Source organism: Fringilla coelebs (assembly GCF_963513975.1).
Source record: "Fringilla coelebs genome assembly, chromosome: 13".
Taxonomy (NCBI): Eukaryota; Metazoa; Chordata; class Aves; order Passeriformes; family Fringillidae; genus Fringilla; species Fringilla coelebs.
The window spans coordinates 5,545,831-5,561,406 of record NC_140039.1 but is presented as its reverse complement, the minus strand read 5'-3'; the positions used below and the strand labels follow the sequence as shown (position 1 = coordinate 5,561,406).

Sequence of the window (15,576 nt, the reverse complement as noted above, 5' to 3'; positions counted from 1 at the left end):
CTGGATGTTGACAGCCAGCCTGCAGTGCCAGGACACACTTGCTTTCAGGGAAGAAAACCACAAAATACTGACTTTTTTTTTTTTTCCCTCTTGCAATGATCTTTATTTCAAAGCATTTTAACTGAATGTGAAATTTATTAAAGTGGCGTTTCTCAAAGGAAGAAGAGAAGCAAGGAGCACTCCCGAGGGGCTGTGTCATCAAGCTGGGTATCTTAAAAGGCTCTCTGTGTCAAGGCATTTGAGCTTCACCTCCTCCCTGGGGTCCCTGGTTTCCTTGGACTAACTGGGAGGTGCAGCAACAGTCGCTATTTACAGGCGAGCACACGGGGATAAATGGCAGTGCCTGGAACAGGTCCAGGCAAAGGAAGGCTTGGGCAGGGTTTTGCTTGGTTGCCACACTGCAATCTGAGTGATAAGATGAGCTGATAAGATTCCTGCAGGGAGGCCGAGGGGGCTTATCTTTTTCCTGCAGGGAGAGACCGAGTCAGAGAATTTGGCATTTTCAGTGCACGCTTAGTAACAAACTGAATTTGGAGGAGTGGAAAATGTGACTCGGTCTAATTATAAACTGGCTTTTCAGACGGGCTGGGAAGTTCCTTGTTTTGTCCTGCTCTTACAGGTTGTTGCTTTGAGCATCCAGGGAGACAGATGAGAATCCTGCGAAGGAGCAGACCTGAGGCTGCAAGATCTGGTCTGCCTTTCCTTGCCATGCTCTTGAAAGCCAGCTTTCCAGCAATCTGCTGATGGGAGGAATAAATTGCCAGGGCTGGTTAGCTGTGCGGTGGCAGCACTAAACCCCCAGCACTTGGCATCCCTGCTCTGTGGTATTTTTGCTTCCCTTTGGCCTTTCGCTTATAAAAAGTGGAGCTGAAAGAAGAGCCCAACCAAACTTTTTTTTTGAAGCTGTTTGAGGCTTTTCCTGCCCCGTGCTCACCCCCCGGCCAAGGACAGAGCGGGGTGTGGGCAGCCCGTGCTGACCCCAGCCCTGGCGCGGGCGGGCTGCGCCTGCCCGCTCCAACAATAAGGCTAAACAAATCCTTCCAAGCTGCTTGCATGGACCGATGAAAGGAGGATTTCTTGGGACACTCAATGTTTTGTAGTGACCTCCCAGTGAAACAGCTGTTGTGTTCCCTTGCCCAGGCAGAGTGGGACGCTGAATGGTGTCCTTATAGCCAGCACAGAGGCGCAGCTGGAAAAGAAGCCGTCATGGCAGGAGTATGCGAGGGTGGCATGAGCTGGGCGTAGCTGCTCAGCCTGCACCTTTGCAGAGCCGTTTTACTGATGGTAAAGGAGCTGGTCAGACAAAGCCCAGCTCGTGTGGAAGGCAGGCTGAGCCCACAGCACAGCCCCACATCCACAGAGCGGGGGGGGCTGCTTTCTGTGCGTGAGGCTTCACTCGCTCCTTGAATGGCTGGAAAATGCAGATTAGCAGGAGACATGTGAACTTCTCATTCAGGTTATCATGAGCACATAAAAGCAGAGCAGCTACTTCTAGTAGCTTTGCTGCCTGGTCCTTCAGAGGCTGAAGTTTGAACTTAAAGATGAGGTCCAGGACCAGTGATGTGGCCTCTGCAAGCTTTACTCCCCCTTAGCTCAGTTTTCTGGGCTGGGTTTGACTTGTTTTTCTAAAGCAACAGTATCAGTGCATGGAGACAAACTGGAAGGGCTTTGCAGGGCTTTGGCTGGGACCAGACAGAATGTGGGGTTAGCTCGACCATCCTGACCTACCTGTGCACAAAGGAAGCACCAATTACTGGCTGTTCTCGTGTAGCTTTTGGTCTCTGAACAGAGTTGGTGAGCTCCTGCTGGTAATGAAGGCTTGGGTCACTGAGGCTGACGTACTTCTGACAGCCAGTCAAGTCTCTGGGCTGTTTTTAGACTTCAGGGGCAGAGGCATCTGCATGAGATGTCTTGGAGCAGCTTGTTTTGTCCGTGAGTTTCTGTGTCTTTTGTGCAAGGTACACAGCAGCCCAGAGGAGCAGTGTCTGCTGAGGATACCCACAAACCTTGGCAGGTAAGGCAGTCCCTTCCACAGGGAAGCATCTGTGTTGTAGGTCCTTCCTGCTCGCTGTGCTAAGCACAACTTTCCTGTCTCCAGCCTGAGCTTTCCCATAGCACAGCACTGCAGCAGCAGTGCCCAGTGAGCAGAAGGTTCTGGGAGGTGCCCATCCTCCTTGCACCACTGCTTTCTGAGCCTTGTGTTTCTAGGCATGGCCTGTCTGATGTCCTAGTTTGCAGTTCTGTTGTGTTTGATAAAAGGAGGTGGCAAGTAAGGTTGGAGGCTCTTTCACACGACCTCTCCTGGATGCACACAGGCCAGCCTCCCTGACAGGGCTGTTCCTTGGGGCCAAAGCCTCATAGAATCACAGGATATTCAGAGTTGGAAGGGACCCACGAGGACCATCAAGTCCAAGCCCTGGCCCAGCACAGAACAACAGGAAGAATTGCCATGTGTCTGAAAGCATTGTCCAAACACTTGAACTCTGGCAGGCTCTGGCAGCTGTGGGCTGGGGGCTGTCCAGCTCCTGCCTTGCACCATCGCATTCCGTGACCCAGTGCAGCAGCCTCTGCTGCCGTGGGACCTGCCTGGGGCTGTGGTTCCTGGACAGCTTGGTCTGCAGGCACAGTGCAGCCTTTGTGTCAGGTGGGGAGTGCATCTGATGGATCCACAGGCAGAGCCTGCCTCCCAAAACAAGGGCTGTCCTCTGAGCTGGAGCCTGCAGGCCCCATGCCCATCACTTCTCCTGACTCCGGTCTGGCTGTGCTCTTTGCAGTGCCCACAGTTCCAGCAGCACTGGGGATCTGAAGCCAGTCTCCCTCCCCTAACTTGTGTGGGACAAGGCAATGAGAATCTGCCTACCCATGGATCTGATTTGGAGCTGAGGCTGCCAACACTGCCCATGCTGCAGCATTAGCAGGGGCTTTAAGATGAAGCTTGGGCTTAGGCAAACAGCTTAGGCTTGACTCTTTCTCTGCAGTTATATTTGCATTTGAATTGCATTTGAATTTCCATTTTCCTCCCCTGCCTGCTGGTTAATTGCTTGCAGGAGCCTGAGCCTGCAGACTTGGTGTGACACTGGCTGGGTCAGTTGGTTGGGCACAGCTCAGCTCAGCTCAGCTCACCTTCTGGAGGGCCCAGCTGGGCTATTCCTCATTGCTGGCCATGTGTGTTGGGGTGATGCTGAGGGAGTCTGGCTACAGTAAATTGCCATCAGTAATTTCACCCCAGATAAAACTCTGGCACAGGGTCTGTCTCTCAGCAGCTGCTGGACACAGGGAGGGGAAGGGGGCAGTGGGAGATCTGGCAGAGCTGCAGGACTGTCCTTGCTGACTCTGCCCAAAAGCAGTCATCAGGGGGGTTTTAGAACTGATTTGAAAGGAGCCGACTCCCAGCTGCTGCTGCTGCCTGTGTAAAGGTCTGTCAGCACAGACAGGGGAGATCCCACTGGATTCTTCCAGGACTGGGAAGATTTCATAGTGGTGTGCCATAGTGGAGACCTGTGGCAGGATCCTATGGTACCTGTCTGCTGGCAAAGGGCTCGCTGTCTCCTTTTCAGGGGATTCATCAGAAGGAGGAGGACTAAATACCTGGAGGACTAAAGGGCACTCTTGTAAGTAAGAATGCAATTTTTGCCTGAATTCCCTCAAGGCAGCAGTTTCACTCACTGCTCCTTTGCTTATCTTTGTCTTGTTGGCTACAGGGCTTTAAGATCCAAGTTTAAAAAAACAAGTCAAACTGAGCTATCTTCTTTCATGAGCTGACTGCTCTTGGCTGGCCTAAAAATAACAGGCCATGTCTATCTGAAAGGATTTTGTGAACAAGGTCTTCAAAACCAGCCAGACCACTCAGTGTATGTATTTTAAATCACAATCATGGCTTATTGTTTAATGGTCTTCGATACACTGCCAGGCTTGTGTAATCTTTAGCCAATAAGCATTCATTTACAATTATCTCAAATAATGGGAAAACAAAGACAGCCTTTTTTTTTTAAACTTGGGCAATGGAAGAGTTATTTTGAAACCAGACCCCTTGAGGGAAATGGCAGGGCTAAAGGCTGATATGTACTGCATACACAGAAAAGCGGAAAACTTTCAACATGAAAACTAGAGATCCCAAATCATTAACTTAGCCTTAAGAAATACCCTTTGAAGCAATATGTGAAGGAAACACTGCTAGAACAGAGTCCAGGTCTCCCTCCTCACAGTTCACACCACTGCAAACACAGCAGTGACATGGACAGGACAGACCCATGCCAAGGCTGGTCAGCATTTTTTCAGGAGCAAGTATTTTTATCCGTCATGCTAACAACTTTATTTATCTACTCCAATCTTTCTGGGCTCTTCCTCTGTCACATGGACATGGATGATTTCTGCTATCAGGTCAGTAGCTGTGTTTAAAGCAGTGCAGAGACATCAAATGCTTGTGACTTGTTGCCTTCTCAAAGATTTCCCAGGGGAGGCACAGGCTTCATCGGAGTAATCCACATAAATTTGATTTTCTTAATCATCTCTTGCAGAGCCTTTAGAACAGTCCACATCTCCTTACAGGCTGAATACAGCTGAACTAGCTCAGCTCTTTTTAAATCAAGTTTAAATGGGTTTATAAATGTTTTGCAACTGTCACATCCCTGCTAGAACAAGTCATCCCAGTCAGTGATTGCTTGGCCTGTTTTTGTTTTTCAGGAGAGCCTAGTTTTTGGTGTGAATCTGTCTGGCTGCAGTTTCCTTTTCTAGCCTGGGCCCTACATGTAAACTGTAGGTCAAAAATGGTTTTCAAGCAGGAAATATTCAGGCTGGCCTGTGCCTCCCTCACCATCATTTCTGCCTGTGGGGTCAGGCACCTTTCTGAAGTGAGTTTGGCTGTCAGAAGTAGGAGCAGAGATGACTGAAGGAAGAATTACCTTGTGGCATGAGACTGGATAAAATATTGCTGCTTGTAGGTCTTCTCCCCAGATCATGGCAGTGCCCAGGTAGGAGGCAGCAGCAGAAAACTCTCAGGAAAGCTGTGTGGATTGTGTGATCCTGTAATTAAGGGCATTTGCAGAGTGCACAGAAGGGGAAGATTTGTTCCAAATGTAGCCTAAAATTACACACTCAGAGTGAATTTAACCACTCACTATTAAAGTTTTTATTCCTCTTGATTGTGTAAGCCTCAATAATGCTGTGGCTTTGTCCTGGCTCCCTATGTTTCTGTTCCTTATGTGTGCCCAGCCCAGCCCTCCTCCACAGTGGGCAGGTTAGTGGCTAATTTTGGCACTAGAGGATAAAGAGTGGAACCATCCAGCTCCTGCTACTGTAAATGCTTTATTGCACTGAGCATTGTCCTGGCATCTCAGTTTTTAGAGGGTGTGATGAAATGACACTTTTTTAAAGGAAGATGGGGGCAGGTCAGTGCTTCTGGCTGGGCAGGAGCAGACCCTGCCTTTGTTCTCTTTTGGAAAAAGAAATGCCAAGGAAGGACAATTCGTTCCTTTGTTCCTGCAGGAGCGAGGCTTGGCTCCCTGTGCCCAGCTCAGGTGAAGGGCTGCCTTTCCTCTGGGATGTCTGGGCTAAAAGCAGCTCCTGTTCTTGCAGTGGAGGAGGAGTGAACGCAGCCACAGCCCTGCCAAAACTCCCTGTCCTCTGCCAGACACGTGGGTACACAGCAAGGCCAGGGGAAGGATGCTCACATGTTGGTGCATGGTGGCCTACATTGAGGTACAGGGCCCTTGGGACAGCTTCCTCCAGCTGTTGTAAGCAGGAATCTGAATTCTGTGCTCTGGGATATTGCTGGTGAGGAGTTAACTAAAGCTGTGCTGAGAGCTTTAAACTCTGCTCTATAAGCTGTGCCCAGCGTGTGGCTCATGATGTACTCTCCAGCTTGTCCAGGCTGGCTGAAACCCTCTGCAGCTCTTGCACAAAAGCTTTTTTGTGCTGCTCTTGCCAAAACACTTTTGGTCTGGCAGAGCAGTTCATCCAGACCCTTCAGTGTGCTGAAACCCACAGTGTGGGGGTGAGCCCCAGGGCGCTGCCTGCATCCTGCCTGCAGCCAGGGAGTGGGAGTGGCACCCAGGACTCACAGTGTGCCCAGCCCTGCAGCATCAGGCATCCTTCCTTGTCCATCCAGGGGCTTTCCCCAGCGGCACCTGCAGTGTGGCAGTCCAGCCCTGGCTCTGCACCTGCTGCTGGATGCAGGAATGCTCCTGCCAGGCAGGTTTCCTTGCAAAGCTCCTCTCCCAGCTTTGCATTTGGGTAAATTATGAAATATGTATAAGCTTTACAGAACTGCAGAGAACCAAACCACCCTTTCAGGAAGAGAGCTAGAGCCTGGCTCCATGTTGAACTGCAGTGAGCCCAGACCATGGACCAGGCTGCTAAATGTGTCTCCACGAGCCCCAAAGCATCCTGTTTGCTCTGAGTGTCAGGGGGAGATGCCTCGTGGAGTTCTGGAAAGCCCAGCCAGCGCACTTGCCAAACGCCTCCAGGCCCGGGAGGTGATGAAGCTCAGGTTACTCACTCTGGAGTACCTACAGCCCCGGGAAATGTCACAGCCCACCGAGCTGGCAGCCTCAGCACACAGCCCGAGTGGCTCCGCTGTGCCGCGTGATCCCAGCGGCTGTAGAGCAGAGGGATGGCAGCTGCTGGGAGCTGGGGGGGCTTGGGGGTTTGCACCCACCCTCAGCTACTACCCAGGGCAGGAGACACAGTCCCATGGGCTGAAAGAGGTAGTAAAGAGTGTGCTGGAGTCCTGAGGTGCCTCTGTTCTGAAACAAAGCCTTCCCTTGCAGCAGCAAGTTGCTATGTGGAAGTGAAGTCCTTCATTTTTAGCTAGCCTGGGGGTGAAGCCAGGCTCCCATGCTGTCCTGTGTCATGTCCAGCAGTTCCTCAGCCCATGTGCCACATCTCTGCCTGCCCACACAGGCCATTACACTGGGTCTGCTCCCTTCCTTTATCCTCAGCTGCTGTTCCTCTGGCAGAGCAGGACAACACCAGGTAGCTCTCAGGATTTCCTGCTGCTTGTTGAGAGCTGGTGTGCTCCAGCCAGGCCAGGGACTCAGAACCACAGGTGGCCAACTTCCACCCCCTCTGGGTCATCCTGGCTCTGGGGACAGTGGGACAAGCGGAAAATAAGTGCAGAAAATACATGTTCTGCTGAGCTACTGGAGCAGTGGCCTTAATGTGTCTAGGGTGGGCAGGGTGTGATGGGCTGAGGAAAGGAGCAAGATGGCCAAGCTGGGAGAGGAAGGAGTGGGAAGAGGGCAGTTGTTAGATCAGCTCTGCTGTACAGTATAACTTCACCCTCAGATTTGTCACTGTCCCCATGACGTAAACTCCCTGTCTGCCCTCAGAGAAAATGAACCACTTGTGCTTGGCAGTTGCATAGCAAGTGTTGGAGCACTTGCAGGCCAGGGGGCCTTGTGGGACTTTATGACCTCTTGTGGCTCCTTAAGCCCTTTGTGTCCGGTGCCCCCTGCAGAGCTCATCCTTGCCAACGTGTGGAGGAGGAGACAACGGCTGCCATGCTCTGGCCAGGATGTTCCTTCCCCAGTTGTTACACTTCAGATTTTTTTCTTTAATCCTTGAAATTAAGTGTTGCTGCTGATAGAACCTGTCCTCATGCTGTGCTTCTAAAAGCCTTTTGTTTGTTTGTTTGTTTGTTTGTTTGGTAGATCTCTGAAGCTGGGAAGGACTCCTTGCCTTCTTGGTTGCACTGGAATGCAGAGAGCAGCTCCCTGGAAGGGCTGCCCCTTGACACAGACAAGGGTGTCCACTACATCTCGGTGACCACTCTGCAGCCCTTCCCCAATGGGAGCTATGTCCCGCAGACCACAAACGTCTTCTCGGTGGAGGTGCACCAGGAGGACCACAACGAGCCTCAGTCGGTGCGAGTGGCCATCCAGGACACGAGTGACACAGCGCCCTTCGTGTGTGGCTCGGAAGAGCCAGTCACCATCCTGACTGTCATTTTGGATGCTGACTTGACAAAAATGACACCAAAGCAGAGGATTGAACTCTTAAACAGAATGAGAAGCTTTTCAGAGGTGGAACTTCACAACATGAAGTTGGTTCCTGTTGTAAATAACAGACTCTTTGACATGTCGGCCTTCATGGCTGGACCAGGAAATGCAAAGAAGGTGGTGGAAAACGGGGCCTTACTCTCATGGAAACTGGGATGTTCCCTGAGCCAAAACAGCGTGCCCAACATCAGCAAGGTGGAGGCTCCAGCTAAGGAAGGAACCATGTCTGCCCGCCTGGGCTACCCGGTTGTTGGCTGGCACATTGCTAACAAGAAACCTCACCTCCCAAAGAGGATGCGGCGGCAGATCAACGCCACCCCTACGCCTTTGACTGCCATCGGGCCGCCCACCACTGCCGCACAAGAGCCACCCACCAGGATTGTCCCCACCCCGACGTCACCCGCCATCGCGCCTCCCACGGAGACAACAGCACCCCCTGTCCGGGAGCCCATTCCGCTGCCGAGGAAGCCAACAGTCACCATCAGAACCAGAGGCCCCATTGTCCAGACGCCCACGCTGGGGCCAATCCAGCCAACCAGGGTAGCAGAAGGCACGGGCACGGCCTCCGTGCCGATCCGCCCCACCATGCCTGGGTACGTAGAGCCCACAGCAGTGATCACACCGCCCTCAACTACCACCAAGAAGCCAAGAGTCTCCACCCTGAAGCCAGCCACACCGTCCACGACAGATTCCTCCACGGCAATAACACGAAGGCCCACTCGAAGGCCCAAAACGCCCCGTCCAACAAAGCCCCCCAGCACAACCAGGTCGCCCATCTCCAAGCTGACAACGGCCTCTCCGCCGTCCCGCGTGCGCACCACCGCCAGCGGGCTGCCCCGGCCCTGGGAGCCCAACGAGCCACCCAAGCTGACCAACCACATCGACAGGGTCGATGCGTGGGAGGGCACGTATTTCGAGGTTAAGATACCGTCAGATACCTTCTACGACAAGGAGGACACCACCACTGACAAGCTGCAACTGACCTTGAAGCTGAAGGAGCAGCAGATGATCGAGGAGAATTCATGGGTGCAGTTCAACAGCACCAGCCAGCTCATGTATGGCATGCCAGACCACAACCACATTGGGAAGCACGAGTACTTCATGTATGCCACCGACAAGGGCGGGCTTTTTGCCGTGGATGCCTTTGAAATCCACGTCCACAAACGCCCACACGGGGACAAGTCTCCGGTGAAGTTCAAGGCCAGGCTGGAAGGGGACCATAATGCAGTGGTGAATGACATCCATAAGAAGATCATGCTGGTGAAGAAGCTGGCTCTGGCATTCGGCGACAGGAACAGCAGCACAATCACAGTGCAGGACATCGCCAAAGGCTCCATCGTAGTGGAGTGGACCAACAACACACTGCCCCTGGAGCCTTGCCCTCGGGAGCAGATCCGGACTTTGAGCAAAAAAATCGCAGATGACTCGGGCAGGCCGAGCCCAGCTTTCTCCAATGTCCTGCAGCCTGAGTTCAAGCCTCTGAATGTGTCTGTGGTTGGTTCCGGCAGCTGCAGGCACATCCAGTTTGTCCCCGTGACCAAGGATGGCAGGGTGATCTCAGAGGCCACGCCAACGGTGGCAGCAGGCAAAGACCCCGAGAAGAGCAGCGAGGACGATGTGTACCTGCACACAGTCATCCCTGCCGTGGTGGTGGCCGCCATCCTCCTCGTGGCTGGCATCATTGCCATGATCTGCTACCGCAAGAAGAGGAAAGGCAAGCTGACCATCGAAGACCAGGCCACCTTCATAAAGAAAGGTGTGCCCATCATCTTCGCCGACGAGCTGGACGACTCCAAGCCCCCACCGTCCTCCAGCATGCCCCTCATCCTCCAGGAGGAGAAAGCCCCACTGCCCCCTCCAGAGTACCCCAACCAGAGCATGCCGGAGACCACGCCGCTCAACCAGGACACCATCGGGGAGTACACTCCGCTGCGGGACGAGGACCCCAACGCGCCGCCCTACCAGCCTCCCCCCCCCTTCACTGCACCCATGGAGGGGAAAGGCTCCCGCCCGAAGAACATGACCCCGTACAGGTCCCCACCGCCCTACGTGCCCCCTTAACAAACAGGAGGCTCTCGGGGGAGAAGGGGCCTCCAGCTCCACACCGGTGCTGTCTGTGGGCCGGCAGCCCCCTCGCCAGCCGGGAACACGAACGCCCAGCCCTCTCCCCGGCTGCGCCCGCCGCACCGGAGCGCTCGCGGGACTCGGGGGGACACTTGTTTTATTTTTGCCTAACAAGCTTTGGTTTTATTTTATTCATAGAAAAAAAATCTCGGCTCAAAGACGCCTTCCCGGCGGCTGGGCTTCGGCCGGGGCCGGGCGGTGGGCAGGGAGGGGGGTCGGGACGGGTCGGGCCGGGTCGGGAGGAGCAGGCAGCACTGGGGTAGCACTCTGGGTCTCCGCTGTTTGCCTTTAACACTAACTGTACTGTTTTTTCTATTCACGTGTGTCTAGCTACAGGACGTAACATGAAAGGTAGCCTAAAAATAATTAAATTCAAGGGACTTTCTGAAGTCGATGGTTTAAGTTTTTACATTTAATCTGCTGTTTACCTAAACTGGGATGTGTAGTTTTTGGGGAGGGGCAGGGCAGTGCTGTGCTGCAGGCAAGCTCCACGGGCTGGTCAGCGGGGCCAGCCAGCCTCCTCCTCCTCCTCTTGGGGTGGATCAGCTTCTTGGTTTGGGGTTTGATTCTTTTATCATTTTTATTTTATTTTTAATCAAAGAAATCCTATCTTTCTCACGCATCATAAAATAGTCATGAGTTGGGTCAGCCTGGCCTGGGGTGCCCCTGGCTGAGCAGGGGGTGCATCGCTGTGCCAGGGAATGCTCACGGAAGGATGAGCTGAGCCCTGTGCCACGACGAACTTCTCTGCTTCCCAGTGAGCACCAGGGTTGAGGGGGTCGATTTAAAGCAAAACCCCCTCCCCGCGGGGTGTTTTGATGAGAGTAGGGTGTGTTCTCTGTCCCGGCTGCTCCTTGGCACTGTGCAGAAATGGCCTCGCTGGCCTCACGCTGGCACTCTAGCCTGGACACTGTTGGAAAAGCTAAAAAAGTTAAAAAGAAAAAAATAATAAAAAGAAAAAGATAAGAAAAAAAGAGCGCCAGGAATAGTTAATAGTTAAAAAAAAAATCGGTGAACTCTCAAATCTAATTTTTTACTAAATTTTTGATACAGACTCCGATTGTTTTATTAAAAAAAAAAAGACTTAAAAACCGGTGTGCGGCTGCCAGCAGTTTGTACGGGCTCAGCCCCCTCGGGCCGGCCCTGGGGGACCCGCCACGATACCGGTACCGTCCCCATCCCCTCTGCTCCGACCCCCGGCATCCCCAGTCGGGATTTGCCCGTGTGCGCCCCGGGTGGAGGGCTGATCCCGCACACCGGGGCCGGACCCGCCGCTTCACTCCGGGACGGCGCTGCCCGGGCACTGGGGTGGCCCCGGGAGGGCGGGGGGGGGGGTAGATGCTCAACCCTCAGCTCCGGTCGCGGGGCCGAGAAGAAGATAAACCCGCGCGGGGATGCCGGTGCCGGTCCGGGGGAGGCGCTGGGGCGGCCCCGGTGCGGGGGATGCCCGGAGCCAGCGCGGCCCCGCCCCCGCTCCCGCTCCCATCGCGGCGGGGCCGCCCCGGGGCGGTGGCGGGGCGGGGGCGCCCCCTGCCGGCGGCCGCGGGCGGTGACGCCATCGCCCGGCCAGCCCCGCCCCGGAGCGGCGGCCGCGCGGCGCCGCCATGTCGGGAGCGGCGGGGCCGGGTCCGCCCGCCGGGCCGGGCCGCTCCCCGCTGCCCTGCGCCCCCCGCCCCGCCGCCCCCCTCCAGCTGGCCGGGGGAGCCGAGCCCGCACGGCCCGGCGTCGCCGTCATCGACCTCCGCTTCCCCCGCGGCGCTGCCGCCGACGTGAGTGCGGCCGCGCCCGCCGCGGTACCGGCGGGGGGGTCCCGGGGAGGTCCCGTGGAGTCACGGGCGGATGCCGGGGGCGGTACCGCCGGGGATTGTGCTGGGGTGGTCCCGGAGGAAGACAGGGGCCGTGCCGGGGACGGTGCAGGGCCGGTGTGGTGTCCGTCCCGGGGCAGGACGGGGGATGCCGGCGGCGGCGGGGCGGGGTGGGTGGGGATGCCTGTGCCGGTATGGGGAGAAGCCGGGGGCGGTCCCAGGGCAGAAGGGATGCCGTGGGCGGTATGGGGAAGATGTGAGGGGCGGTCCCGGGGCGGAGGGGATGCCGGTGTTGGGGTACCTCCCTCACCGGTGCTGGGCAGGATGCTCAGGATGCTCGAGATGCAGTGCCCGTCCCAGTAGAGTGAGGATGCCCGTGCGGGTCCCGATATGGGGCTGTGCTGGTGCGGGTACGGGGGAGTGCCGATCCTGCTGTGGGAGGGGGATTGCCGGGGCCGGTACTGGGGGCGGGGATGCCGGTGTCGGTATCGGGGTGGGGGGGCGTGATGCCGGTGCAAGTATGGAGGGATGCTGTTGTGGGGCTGAGGTCGCCGGTCCCGCAGGTGCAGGAGATCGTGTTCAGGAACTTCTACACGGCGTTCCTGAGCGTGCGGGTGCAGCGGCCCGGCCCCGGCGGCTCCCGGCGCTGGATGACCTGCTTGCGAGACCTGTGCCTGATGCCTTGCCCACACACCGAGGAGGGCTCTCAGGACTACTTCTGCCTCCACCGGCACCAGGTCAGCATGTCCGGATGAGTCCCTGGCATCAGCCCCCCTCTGGGGCTCACCCCTCTTTGCCCACACCCCAGGATGGCTCCCACTCCAGGGGTCTGGTGCCCATGTCCCACTGACCCATGGCTGCAAGAGTCCCTGTGCCCTGCTCAGCCCAGCCAGCCCTCACGGGACGATGCTTCCCTTGGGCTTCTTCCATCTGGGGTGGGTTGGGGGTTTTGGGAGGATACCCCAAAAGCTGCCCCCAGTCAGTGCCAGCCCCTGTGGTTACACTGCCTGGCCCTTGCCCTGCAGATGCTGTGTGATGTGGACCAGGTGACAGCAATGCGGTTCATCCTGCGACAGCCCTCCCCAGTCTGGCTCCACTTCACCATCGAGGACCTGCAGATTTTCCCCCCTGGACAGAAGGTGAGCAGGTGCCAGAGCTACCCCACTGCCAGGCATGGGCAGGGGGCCTGCACAAGCCACTGTCCTGCTCTGTACCTGCATTTCTCCCTACAGCTCTGGGGAGCACACGCAGGGATGTGGCTCCAAGTCCTTGTCCTTTGCTGCGGCACTTGGGATCCACTAGTGCTCCAGTGGTACTGGGGAAGGGACTGCTCCAACAGCCACTCAAAACACAGAATTCCCCACAAAATTCTCTTTAAGGATAGTAATGTGACACTTCCAAAGCAGTATTACTAGGGGTAGGCTCTAAGCCCCAGCATGCTGCCTGGTATAAAGGATGGAGGTAGGTTTGGGAACACCCTGTGTGACCCTCTGGATCTGTTTCAGAGTCCTCAGAAGGATTTTCCCTCCTGGCTCTCCCAGCTGACCCCTCCGGAGCAGCCAGCCAGCCTGCATGGGGTGAGTAATCCCTGCTGAGGTACTGGGGGAAGGAGGGGCTTCTGTGGGGTGCCAGCCATGAGCATCCATCAGGAAGCTGCCAGGCCCATGCCTGCCTTGTTGGCTCCAGGCTTTCACCAGGAATAGCTATGGAGCCCTGAAATAACCCGCCTTGTGCTGGAAGTAGTTTGCAGTACTAAGAAGAAAAACATCTCTGTGGGGATGTGCTATTTGAGGTGACACTTAAGTCTATTTGCCCTCTAGTCTGGGGACAGGAACATCACCAAGGGAGAAGTGGGTGCACAGTGCCACTCAGCCAGCAGGGGAGATGCAATGGGATGGGATGGGACAGGAGCAAGAACATCCCTGTGGGAGCAGTGGGTGCACAGCTTGGTGCAGCGGCAGGTGGGATGTGTGGGAACAGGGACAGGGACATCACTGCGGGAGCAGTGGGTTCACAGCATCGCTCAGGGTGGATGGGACGTGTGGGGACAGGGCTGGTTCCCAGTTCCCAGCAGAGGGTGTGCTCTGGGGAACACGTTGCCCAGCCAGGACAGCATGTGGGCAGAGGGGCATCACAGCCACGGCACGTGTTTACAGATTGCCAGCCACATCTGCCTGGCAGATGGTGGACTTTGGTGGGCAAAGTCCAGGCAGAGCAGGGCGAGGATGGGAGCTGGCTTGCCCATGGGAACCTGCTGAATCGACTGGAGGTGCTGCCTGCAGGAGGGTGGCACACAGCCCACGCCTGCCGGGGGGGGCAGTTCTGCTACTGGGCTTCCATGCTATGGTGCTCACACTGCAGCAGGGTGAGGCTGCTGTTCCCAATCCTTGCCCAGCTGTGTGACAGTTTGGGGATGGCACCCCAATCCCTTGTTGATTGCTTGGATCCCGTTCCCTGTGGCAAGGAGTATCCGGGGCAGATGCCAGAGGTTGCCCTGAGATTGGCTCTTCCCAACATCACCACGAAACACCTGTCAGCCCAGTGCTACAGAGCTGTGCCCCCATGAGAGTTGTGCCCCAGCCAGGAGAGCTGCTGCTGAGCCCACACGTCCCACCTGGCTAAAGGTCCCTGGGGTGAACCACCCTGTGTGCCCAGGATTCTGCACCCAAGCTCAGGGAGCGTCGCATAGTGAGGCTGTTGGGAAACTCTGGACTGCATGATTAGGTTTTTAATAATTAGCCAGCAATCAGCTTTCTGTCCTCATCCTGGCCACCTGCCAGCAGAGGTGGGCTGTGTTGGCACCGCAGCGCCCAGAGATCAGGGTCATTCACCCATGTCCTCAGTGGTTTGTTTTCCTAGAGAGGGGCCCTGCTCCCCTCATGTTGGGAAACCACCTGAGCAGGTCAGGAGTGTGGGCACCATCACGTGCCTGGCTCCCTGGAAGGCAAAGCCATCCAGCCACACCACTGCCTGAATCCAGGATCATCCAGCCCATCCCTGCTCCACAGCATTGTGCCCACTTCTTTCCAGGAGCTCCCTGATCCAGAGAAGGTGTCGACAGAGGTCCAGCAAATGTGGGTGCTGACAGAGGTGATCCGGGCTCGCCAGGCAGCTGCCCGCATCGGGCGCTTCGACGTGAGTCCCACCACCCTGCTGACAGAGAGCCTGGCCTTGCCACATGGCTCAGGAGCCCTCCCAGAGGGGCTGCTCCCAGCTGGAGCATCCCAGCAGTGCTGTGCAGACAGTGACAGTTGCTCTCTTCCCCAGGTGGATGGCTGCTATGATGTCAACCTGCTTTCCTACACCTGAGCCCACTGGTGCTGGTGCCTGCTGGGGAGAAGTGCCCCTTCCATGCTCCCGGGGCCTGAGTGGACTCCTGCATTCCCGCCTCGGCCATTGACCCCGCGGGGTCCCAAGCCCTCCCTGTGCCCCTTCCCTGACTCCCTCTGCTCTGCCCAGCAGCGAGGGGCAGCGCTGCCACTCCAGAGACCCCTGGGAGCCTCTCCTGGGCACGTCCCGTGGGCAGAGCCCGGACACTGCAAGGGGGCGCGGGGGGACCGAGGGGTGCGGGGGTGCTGGAGGGGTCACCACTAAAAGCTGCTACGTTGGCCCTGCCTGTGCCCGCCTGTCTCTGGGGGATGGGGGTGGCC

General features: G+C 56.4%; 2 protein-coding genes across 4 annotated transcripts in view; both read left to right on the top strand.

Annotated features, from left to right (window-relative positions):
• DAG1 (dystroglycan 1) overlaps positions 1 to 10,323 on the top strand; it is a 48,911-nt gene extending 38,588 nt beyond the window's left edge. For all 3 annotated transcript variants that reach the window (XM_084214534.1, XM_084214533.1, XM_084214535.1), the window contains one exon: positions 7,650 to 10,323. In XM_084214534.1, the coding sequence (XP_084070660.1) occupies positions 7,650 to 10,058 (2,409 nt within the window). In that variant the 3' untranslated portion in view covers positions 10,059 to 10,323. The remainder of the gene's footprint in view (positions 1 to 7,649) is intronic.
• Positions 10,324 to 11,719: 1,396 nt separating this feature from the next.
• On the top strand, positions 11,720 to 15,470 carry NICN1 (nicolin 1, tubulin polyglutamylase complex subunit). The gene is made up of 6 exons (XM_084214295.1): positions 11,720 to 11,890; positions 12,490 to 12,663; positions 12,952 to 13,065; positions 13,432 to 13,503; positions 14,957 to 15,061; positions 15,194 to 15,470. Exons 1-6 carry the CDS (start codon positions 11,726 to 11,728, stop codon positions 15,233 to 15,235), a joined length of 672 nt encoding a protein of 223 aa, XP_084070421.1. The 5' UTR covers positions 11,720 to 11,725; the 3' UTR covers positions 15,236 to 15,470.
• The last annotated feature ends 106 nt before the right edge of the window (positions 15,471 to 15,576 follow it).

Coding starts and splice junctions, on each gene's coding strand:
- NICN1 (XM_084214295.1), top strand. CDS start 11,726: ATGTCGGGAGCGGCGGGGCCGGGTCCGCCCGCCGGGCCGGGCCGCTCC. Junction 12,664..12,951: donor TCTGCCTCCACCGGCACCAG/GTCAGCATGTCC, acceptor CTTGCCCTGCAG/ATGCTGTGTGATGTGGACCA. Junction 13,066..13,431: donor TTTTCCCCCCTGGACAGAAG/GTGAGCAGGTGC, acceptor GATCTGTTTCAG/AGTCCTCAGAAGGATTTTCC.